Source organism: Rhipicephalus sanguineus, chromosome 7, assembly GCF_013339695.2.
Source record: "Rhipicephalus sanguineus isolate Rsan-2018 chromosome 7, BIME_Rsan_1.4, whole genome shotgun sequence".
Taxonomy (NCBI): domain Eukaryota; kingdom Metazoa; phylum Arthropoda; class Arachnida; order Ixodida; family Ixodidae; genus Rhipicephalus; species Rhipicephalus sanguineus.
In genome coordinates, this window is record NC_051182.1 from 111,503,088 (window position 1) to 111,513,539 (window position 10,452).

The 10,452-nt window shown below is 46.9% G+C and overlaps 1 protein-coding gene across 1 annotated transcript; it reads right to left on the minus strand.

Moving 5' to 3' along the window:
- Positions 1–276: 276 nt before the first annotated feature.
- LOC119399757 (sodium-dependent glucose transporter 1-like) lies at positions 277–10,243 on the minus strand. Its single transcript, XM_037666592.2, has 4 exons — positions 10,151–10,243; positions 7,589–7,715; positions 5,569–5,727; positions 277–1,367 (listed from the first exon to the last, which is right to left on the minus strand). The coding sequence occupies exons 1-4, from the start codon at positions 10,151–10,153 to the stop codon at positions 328–330; spliced, it is 1,329 nt and encodes a 442-aa protein (XP_037522520.1). The 5' UTR covers positions 10,154–10,243; the 3' UTR covers positions 277–327.
- Positions 10,244–10,452: the final 209 nt, after the last annotated feature.

Below are 10,452 nucleotides of genomic sequence, written 5' to 3' on the forward strand. Positions count from 1 at the left end.
GAACCAAGGCAGTGTCATCAGCGAATCGCAGGCTACGATGGTATTCTCCTTTACCACAATTTCTGATGGAATTGTATTATCCGTGTGCAACAATTTCCAATGGAAATGCGGCACTAGGTAAACAAGATAAGTCTGGTATTGTTGTGATCCAAATCTGGAGGTTTTTTGTGCAAGGTCTGTTGCAACATTATACTGTATAAAATGCAACCGCTAGTTTGGGCTTATAATATACGCGGCGGGGCATATGTCGCATAGCAGTGCTCCCCTCACCCCCCGCTTGCGCACACCTAATTGACTACTCTGCCGCAGTACAAAATACACAAACTTCTAGACAGACAGAGCATCATCAGGCCTGTCGTCATCAACGACCACGACAAGATCTTTCCTCGCGCTTACCACGGACATGTTTCTCAGATAAAGAAACGTACCAACAAATATCGCTACAGCTAACATCACCGCACCGAAGCACACGTACGAGAACACGTTAGGGTTAGCGTCCATGAACTGCCCCACAAGGAGCGGCGGCGAGAGGGAGCCAAGTCCACCGGTAACCACCACGATCGACATCATCTTGTTGCTGATATTGATGTGCGCCGCAACCCAAGCCGTCATCGCAGCGTTCAGAGGTCCCTGAGAGATTCCCGCGAGGGCGCTCGCGGACCACAGAGCGACGGCATTGCTGGAGCCCCACCCCAGTAACACAGTCGCTGTTCCGACCAAGAAGACGTGCGAGACGACTAGCACGTGAAAGGCCGAAACCTTGATCGTCACGAGCGCGGCGGCGAGACGACTGGCCGCGAAGCACGCAAAGTAAACGGCAGCCAACTGCGACGCTAGAGACCTCGAGAAGTGCAAGTCACATTTTACCGCGAATGCGGGCAGCATCTGGGACGTGGTCACCTCAATGGCCACGTAAACGCACACGTACGCACTCAGCATTGCAAGCGCTACGCGGGAGAAGCGTCTCCTGGCAGGTGATTCATGGTCGCCTTCCAAGGCCGAGTTTGTCCTTCCGGTCTTGAAGCTGGCACTGTCGATGAAATATAGCGCGATCATGGACGTCACTAGGAGTAACTGGAAACCGCTGGCTATTCCGAAGGCGTAGTGAACCTTGCTGTGGTGTTGCTCGTCGTCGGCCGCTGTTTCGTTCCCAATTTCCAGAGGTATCATTGGCTCGACGTCGGTCTCGTTGTACGTCACGTTAGCACTCGGTAACGTCGAGTTGGCAGTGCTGTTGTTTGGCGTGGATAGAAAAGGCTCGGCGATGAGGGGCGCCAGCAGACATCCGACGCCGAAGGCTAGGTGAAAAGCTTGCAGCGCGGGGCTCGAGTTTTGGGGCCACATCTTCATAATCCACACGTTCGCACCTGCAGGCGAAGTGTGACTGCTTGGTCAGTGCTTTTTTGAATCAATGACTTTGTCACTTCCTTCCATAGGTCAGCGAAATAAGCGGAGCTTAATTAGACTCACTCAGGAAAAATGCTTTTTCGCTCAGGACGCACCAAGATTCAGACTCACCAATATTTTCCTCCATCAGACTCAAGCTCACCAAAACTTGCCTCAACCGAACTCCCTCAGAATCACAACACTTTTCTTCATCCATACTCACTCGGACTCAGAGTCGCCAAAATGTAACTCAGCCAGAACCACTCAGACTCTGACTCACGGCTCGATCTGAGTCTGAGTGAGTTTGTGTATGTGGAGTCATGAGTGAGATTGTCGAGCTATGGTTCTGCGGTGTCCTTACTGCCACCGACATAACAAGCATGAGTCTGGATAAGAAAATATTTATTTTACTATTGATACTATCTGGACCACAGTCCTCGTGGAGGGGAGTGCTTGCAGCAAGGATACGTAAACAAAACGAAGTGAATTATAATTATGCAGTGGCGTCATCGTACCATTCTACCGAGTACTCTACAACAAATTACAGAAGTGTTGCACATGAAGTTAAACTTCTAGAATTCGTTATGAATTTAAAGTGCCCTGAGAACGATGGAAACAATGTTAGCGGAAGGCACTCGAGATTGGTTGGTATTAATAATTATATATTGTTACCATCGGTGAAAAAAATCGTGATCTTATTTTAGTGCACGGTGCCCCACGGCAACTGGTGACAGACCGAGGACGTACCTTTCTTTCTCAAGTGATTGACGATATCCTGCGTTCCTGCTCCACCCAGCATAAGCTCACGACCTCGTACCACCCCCACACAAACGGGCTTACAGAGCGCTTAAACCGGACCCTCACGGACATGCTTTCGAAATATGTGTCGGCCGGTCATCGTGACTGGGACCTTGCACTGCCATGCGTGACGTTCGCGTACAACTCCTCCCGGCACAGTTTTACTCACAGTTTTACCTTTTGTTTGAACGCGAACCACCTTTGCCATTGGATACCTTCTTTCTGGCTGTTGCAGAGTCAACCCCGGAGTACGCACGCGATGCTGTTGCCTGCGCTGACCACGCCCATCAGCTTGCCCGCAACAGATTAACGGCTTCCCAAGAAACACAGAAGCACAACAACGAGCGGCATCGCGATCACGGTGTAGGAATATTCAGGTGTTGACACTGCGCGCGCCTAAGCGGCCAGAAAATGTTCGGTCGTCGGTCCGTTGAACGGTGCGCCATCTAGTGGCTTGAGGCGGAGTGCGCCGCGCTCGCCGTGCCCTCTCCTGTTGCTCTCTCGATTTCGCCCCTCGACGCCGCTTGGCGGATGCACATAATCCAACAAAATGGCACAAAAAAATGCACGTTATCAGCAGCATGCGCGTTGCTATGGAGACGACTGCCCCGCTTTTCGTAGCGCCCTCCAAGACGGCGCCGATGAAACTGCAAATCATCTGATAAGAACCCGAACATTATCTGGACGCGCGTGGATTGCGGTTTCCCATGCGTTGGGGGAAGAGTGTCATCACCTGAGTATATTCTTACACCGTGATCGCGATGAACGATTTCCAACGGCTTCCCTCACTCTTCTTTGGTCCCCAACGCGACGTGCTGGCCTTTCTGAGAAGCTGCTTTCTCGTTACACGGGCTCATGCCACGTGCTTCCACAAGTGACAGACGTTACATACGAAATTGTTCCTGATCATCCCGCAACCCCTTCTGCTCTGTTAACCCGTGACGTCATCCATGTATCAAGGCTCAAATGTTACCGCCCTCCCTCCGCTGTCGCCCCATAGACGCGCCGGGTCGGCGCTTGTGCCGCTGGGGATTATTTCGCGTGGTTTTCACTGACGGTAACAGTGCATTGTGGGATCTATCCTGAAAGGCGTCTGGGAGCAAGGTGAAGAAGACAACGTTCTTGCGTGAGCTGTGGTGTGGTTTCCTACTGAGTCAGTACTCTCATTTCCACGTAACAATATATGTGCGAAAGGAGAGAATCAACTTGATGTGGGCCAGAAAAAGAACAACTGATAAAGGTGGGCATTTTGATTATTACCGAGTTCTTGTTCAAATTACTTTGTGTTTGAGGTGAGTCTTCTATCTACACAACTTCATCATTACTATCAGCCTTATGTCGGCTCACGTTTATACTCCCGTCGACTCGCACATACTTCAAAGCACTAGCATTATACGCCCGTTTAATATTTATTAATAAGCGCGTGAGTTATGGAGAGGTGGGCGAGCAGATTGGCCTCGTCCCCCGCAAACTCTTTCACAGGAAGTTCTTGATAAAAGTGTCTCGTGTGAGGCACATCTTTCAATAAAAAAAATCACAGCATATCCACGGAGTGAATGATGATGAGTGGGCGAAGCTGCGGAGGTTCATCGGTAAACCGTGAATCTTCCGTGAATTCTGCCCAGTACATCATCACCGACGTGAGATCGGGCGCGTTTATACAAAGGTTCGATGAGTTATGACGACTTGCAGCTCACTTTAATTTCACATGTACGCTGTGAATTTTCATTGTTTAGAAAACCATTGCTTTAGAAAACATCTGGCGTCTTTCGTTAAGCAGCTGGCGTCGTTTCATTTTGCTTTAGAAACATCTGGCGTTCTTTCGTTTTGCTTTTAGAAAACATCTGGCGTCTTTAGTTGGTTTATTTCATCAATCAACGGCGTTTTGAACAAAATTTTTATTGTTTAATCACGCACAGGAGAAATCTCACCAGGCACTACCTTGGAGGTAAACAATGGCTGCTAATGGGAATGAGAGACAGAAGAAGTCGGCTTTTAGCTAACACTTACACTTCTACTTCTACTAACGTTTCCTACTGGAACATGCCAATGGCTGCTAATGGGGAATGAGAGACAGAAGAATTCGGCTTTTAGTTAACGCGCACGCTGCGAATTTTTTATTGTTCAACAACACACAGGAAAAATCTCCCACCGGCCCCACCTTGGAGGTCAAGATCTGGTACTAGCGTTATGACTGCTTACGCACTACGACTACGACAACTACGAGGGACGAACGGGTGCCGCTTTAAGGAGCTTCGCCCCTAAAATACTCTTATTGGATTGCAACTACTTCCAACTCATATCTGAAGGTACGAGATCAAAAGGCGCCAAGTAGAGCTCCAATTAGCAAGAGATTGGTGTTAAAGAGCATTGACACCATAGTCGAAAAAGCCAATTATACGCTAACGGACTCATGAGTCGGCTCACTCTGATTCAGATAGAGCCGTGAGTCTGAGTCTGAGTGAGTCCGAGTGAATATTATTTTGTTGAGTTTGAGCCCGAGTGAGTCCGGCTAAGAAAAATTTCAGTTAGTTTCAGTCCGAGTGAGTCCGGTTGAAGAAAATTTTGGTGATTCTGAGTCCGAGTGAGCTCTAAGGACAAAATATATTGCATGAGTGAGTCTGAGTGAGCACCCCATTTTTTGCCGACGTATGGAGGTGACAAATTTACAGTGAAACAAAAGATGAAAGTGAGCAACAAAAATATGAAACCAAAAATAAAAGTAAGATATTGTCGGAAAAGTGAGTCACAGTATGATTGAACCTTTGATATCAAACCAGCAGGTTGCGCTGTGTCCCTGTGGATCACATAGCAAAATTAGGTGTCGTAAATGTGTGCAAGAACGCTAAAAAATAAAAAAAAACTGTTTAAACCCTCCACAGGTAGAAGCTGCAACATGTGGACTCCTGAAATTTGTTAGGGAGATGTAACCACCCCACCTAGCATATGAAACGCGTGAATTATAAGATTACTATAGCTCAAGTTGGCGTAACGCCAACTTGCAAATGAGTAAGCTACTGGAACCTCTGTGCATTGTATGATTTCACATATGGCAAGGCAAACCGAGGTGATACATTGCAAACAGGACACGTTTCAGCACGCTTTCAGAAAATTCAGTTTGCATCGAGATATTTCGCCCAATATCCATAGCTGGATGACTCAAAGATTTTGCAAAAAAATATTTTTTTAAAATTTGTTCGTAAGAGACACCATACGTGCTTGTGGAATGGGCTTTGCTTTACCTATTTTGTAGAGTTACACATAAGAAGAAAGATAGAGAGAGAGAGAGAAAGAGAAGGATATATATGAGAGAGAAGGTACATCGTCTTTACTTTGTGGCCCGGAGTTTGTGCAGAATCAACATCAACATTCCATTAAACTTACCTGTGCCAAATGCACCTTGGCTGAGCCCTTCGAAGAAGACCATGACATGCGCCAACGCCAAGTACCCGCTGAGCGGAATCATGAGTACAGTGATGCATGTCAACGACATCATGATGATCGATATCACCTGAGTGTTGTACGTGTCGTACAGTTTGCCCCCTGCGAGAACAGCCGCGGCCGCAAGAGAGAAAAGTCACGGTTTCGCAGCAAGGGCGAAGCACTCAATGCGATAGCAACAAATCGGAATGTTATACGAAGTAAGGCTAGCAGCAAACTTCTTTAAAGGACCCCTGACACCAAAATTGAAACCTCGAGATGTTTGTGTTGTTTGACTTTCCTGTATACGGGGGCACATCTGACCGATTATTAGTGACGAACGTTGCCTTTAAGATATCTTAATTTGGTTTTAAAGTAAGCGTGGAGTGCTCACTTGAGTTGGCTGCACCTCGCGACATCCTGGTACGACGTAGTTAGAGGCCCCGCGTGACGTTCCACGAGTAAAGCAAGTATTGTGGACGTCACAGAAGGTTTGCGGGGCGCACGTTCACAATACGACGACGGGCACCCGGCGAGGCCTATTGTTCCGCACCCCTCTTGCTTTGTTGTCGGCCTGCTCTCGAGGTAGTTTTCGTGAGGGGACACGCGCTTAACAGGTTTAACCCATACCGAGGCACCCACATACTTTCAATCTCTACCGCGCGCGGGGCCCCGATTTGAAAACCGCGCTTTCAACGTCACCACAGTTTGTGTGCACGTGGTCTTTGACGCTCCCCCGCATGGGGCGCCTGTTTCTTGTGGTTTTTAGGCGGGCGTTTTGAAGTGACGCTAAAATGGTCGCAATTAACTACGCTAGAATGAGTTATGCGATACGCTAGAGCATTTGCGATTTAACTTAGGGATTGCCAGACACAAAGCTACAAATTACAGTAAAAAAGTCATCAACAAAAATTTTGCTGTCAGGGGTCCTTTAAGATCCGATCTCGCATAACTCTACAAAACGCTGGCGCAGGGGAATACGGCCGTTCCAAGCAGTGAAGCGGTTTTCGTGCTGCCTGTCGCCTCAACGCGGAGTAAGCAGGGAGAACACAGAACGTACAAGGACAGCAGCCGTCTCCTAGTGTCTGTAGAGATAAGTTCGCAGTTGCTGCCCAAGCGAAGTAGCCCCTCCCCTCTCACCGACACCACTTCAAACTTCTTCGCCCGATGGAGCCTGCCGGCGCATTCCATCTCTGCTTGAGCCGCGCCCGTATGCAGCCTCCGCAAGCTGTCGCTTGCACATAGAACATACGACGCGTTGGGCGGCGTCATCGATTTGGACTTTATACGGAACATGACGGCGACGGGGAAAATGCGCCTCGAGTGTCCATATAATTTCTATGCGGCAATAAAGAAAGTATATTGTAGATATTTTTTAAATAACCGACGTTATTCTGAGCATCTTCTAAGTGTCTGGTCACACGACAAAACGGCGTCACAGAAGAACACGATAGAATGGAATAACAGCAGCGTCTCTTTTTCTTCTTTTTTGTGTTTCTCCCCCAGGAAATCGTCAAGCTGCGCGCGTACTATTGCAGGATTTTTGGTCATAAAGCATCGCTTGATTTTCACCAAAGCTTTATCGCATACGGAAGGACAGGTTTTACCGGGGCGAGCTGTTGTGCTTGTGACGTAAGTGTACGTGACGACCGAAATTTGGCGACGATAAAACGACCATTAACAAGGGACACTTCACTTAACTGACTAAAGAGCTCAGTGCGCTCTTTCACAGCGAGTCAAATTTAACGCCTTTGTGCTTTCCAGTTATGTGTTCGTTAATGAATGCTTTCAGGAGGCAATAAAATTCACGTTATTATGGGGTCGCTCCCCCCTGCCCGACAAAAAGCTGTATTAATAAGGCCAGTGCTCCTGCTTAAACACTAGAAAACAATGTGATACCAAGCTCGGATATATCTTTTTCTCAACAGCTTCAATAAATTCTGCATTTGCATCTATTATATTCGTTACTGACAATTATACTGACCAATAAGTGATCCAAGCAGTCCACCGACGCAACGTGACGTTATCAATTGAGAGACGGTTGATAAGTTGCTGTCGTAGATTTCTCCAAGATCAAGTAGCGCCACACCACTGAGAGCAACTATGAGACCCTGAAAAAAAATGTAGCGAATAAAACGAAAATACGCTGCATTTTGCACGGGAAAAAAAGTCACAGTATCGTCGCAAGGGCGAAGCAATGAATGCGATAGCATCAAATTTGAATGTTATACGAAGTAAGGCTAACAGCTCACTCCTTTTAGGAAACGTGGCCGCTGCAGAGAGCGAAGTGACCTTTGTACTGACTATGACTTCAACGCAAAATGTAATGAGAGCAAAACACGTACAAAGCTATGAGCCATTGGGTGGTCTCCTCTAAAGATACGGGACGGTCGCGACAGTGGGTGACCATGCCCGGTCGGTCAAGGTACGCATTTCCGGGCCCCCTCCGCACCCCCTGCTCCCCTAAGCTCCCCTCTGGCTGCTATCTCCATGCGCCTTTCACGCGACGGAGACGACCGGCTCGTTTCATCTTTGCTTGAACGGCGTTTGTCGCCAGCGCTCGCAATGCATTCACTCGCACCATACGACGCGTGCGGCGTTGGACTTTATACGGAACGTGACGGCGACGTCAACGGCAAAATGCGCCTGCGTTGTGTATATAATTGTTTTCGCAATAAAAGGTCACATTTCATGAGCAAGCGATCAGGAGGCTTGAAAAGTACCACAGATACTTTAAATATTTCTTATAGCGCAACTCCCCTTCACTATTCAAAACCCTGCAGTCAATGAGCATAAGTTGTCCGTATCTTCGTGCGCTGCTATGAAATCTTCGTGGACACTTTAGATAAATCTATATCTTCAAGACTTATTGCGCGCAACAAAAGAGAGCGCGCACGAAACAACAGGACAAGGATCCTACCCTGTTGTTTTTCATTGTTTCTCGTTTTTTTGTAGCGTTTAACATGAGGAATACATGCCACCTAGTCTTGCCATTCGTTTTGCTAAAACATGTCGCGACTCAGAATACGTTCATTCTCGCCGCACAAAAATATCCTGCTCCTTTGATTTTTTTTACAACAGAATTTTTTGAAACGTTTGGGTTATACTTCCGATATCTTAAGAAAACGGCATGAAACTTCCTAAGCAAGCTGCGACTGATCCAAACGGCCGCGCCATGACTTTTTAATTAGACCTGACTATGTTTCCAGTCCGTTCAAGAGAGAGTGGTTTTTATGCCGCACATCACCAGGATTTGGGGATATGTGCACGCAGCGCCATCTATCGTAGATGACAGCGGTGGCCTGCCCTAACTGAATGGGAAATAGGCGAAAAAAAATCATATCTCATGAAAAAATATAGTTATCAAAAAACTACTCCCGGTTATATATAGCAGAGACTTATTGAACATTCTGTTAAAATTACACTGTCGCGCCACAAACCGCGTGGTTTCCCAGAGTATTTAATATTTTACAGTGAGGCCCCATGTGCTTCTAATGGGTGGTGTTCAATTGTCCTGGGAAGCCAAACGCTTTGTAGTACCATACTGAATTTTTACCAAAATGTTGCTGTGAGTCTCTGCTGTAAGGAACCTTGAGCCGGTTTTGATAGCCAATTGCTTTTTTCAAGAGATATGATTTTGTTTCTCTTATTTCTCATTCAGTTATGGCAGTACGCCGTTTCTGCCGCCAAAAGGTGGCGCCACGTACAAATGTCCCCAACTCCTGGGGTTGTCGCGGGAATTGTGGTTCGTGCTTATAAGATAGTTATAGCTTAATTCACGCTAAATGATAAGCGCTTCAAGAAGGTTTACATGTGTGTATCATTTATGTGTCTTCCTCAGTTATTTTGTATTATTTTGTGGCACCATTTCACAATTATGAATCAGCAGCTGCTTGTGTATTTGTTGCTCTTTGCACATTCCACCAGCTATCAGAGGTCAACTAGGAACAGCCTCGAAAGTCGTGTTCACTACCAGCCGCAACCTTGTTCACCAACATGCCATACGGCCTACAGCATCACATAAAATTCTTTTGTGCAGCTGATGCTACTAATATGTTTGACAAGAGGTCACCAACATCTGGCGAATCGAATACGCCGAGCGCTTGAATACACCGTTGGCACCAGCTGTACAAGAGCGATTAACGGGAGGATGCAGCGTTTCAGGCAGTTAGGTGAACAAAGTCATAGCGTTTAGACAGGCATCTAGACTGTCGTTGTCGTTGGTTTCTCATAAAGTGGCGTAGGAAACTAAAACAGATAGCGGGCGTGACTGAACTGTTTGGTGAGCGAGCGCGGTGAGCTCTTCGGCAATCAAAAACGAAAAACGTGGTTTACAAATGACATTGATCATCAACTAGTCAAGACCCCGACCATCGATACAGCTGGGACACCGGCGCCTTACGTAAATAACTGCGTTCAGTCGATTTAGATAGAATGTTCACGTACAGGTCACCGAAATATTTATCGGCTTCCTTTCTTTAAAGCTTATCTCTTGTGAAACTAGAAAGATACGATTACATATAGTAAAGACGAGTAAGAAACATACCATTCCTAAGTTACCGAGGCTCGCGTTGCACGTTCGACCCACGTTGAGCAAGAATGCCGCTCGGGAACTCCGTGACGACGCTGAAGCTTCATCGCTGTGAAAGCAGCGAAATAATAATTGTGATATTAGGCAAACAAAAAAAAGGACTCAGAGAAATTAATAAACGACGATCAAACCTGAGTTGCGTTTGCTGCAACCTTTGGTAAGGTTGCAGCAAACATTAGAGGTAGGGAAAAAACAAAACACGAACACACTGCTGGCTAACAATTGACATTTTATTGGGACCCTCTGCAGAATATAAA

Coding starts and splice junctions, on each gene's coding strand:
- LOC119399757 (XM_037666592.2), bottom strand. Junction 5,728..7,588: donor ACTGCTTGGATCACTTATTG/GTCAGTATAATT, acceptor CTGTTCTCGCAG/GGGGCAAACTGTACGACACG. Junction 1,368..5,568: donor CCAAGGTGCATTTGGCACAG/GTAAGTTTAATG, acceptor CTTCGCCTGCAG/GTGCGAACGTGTGGATTATG.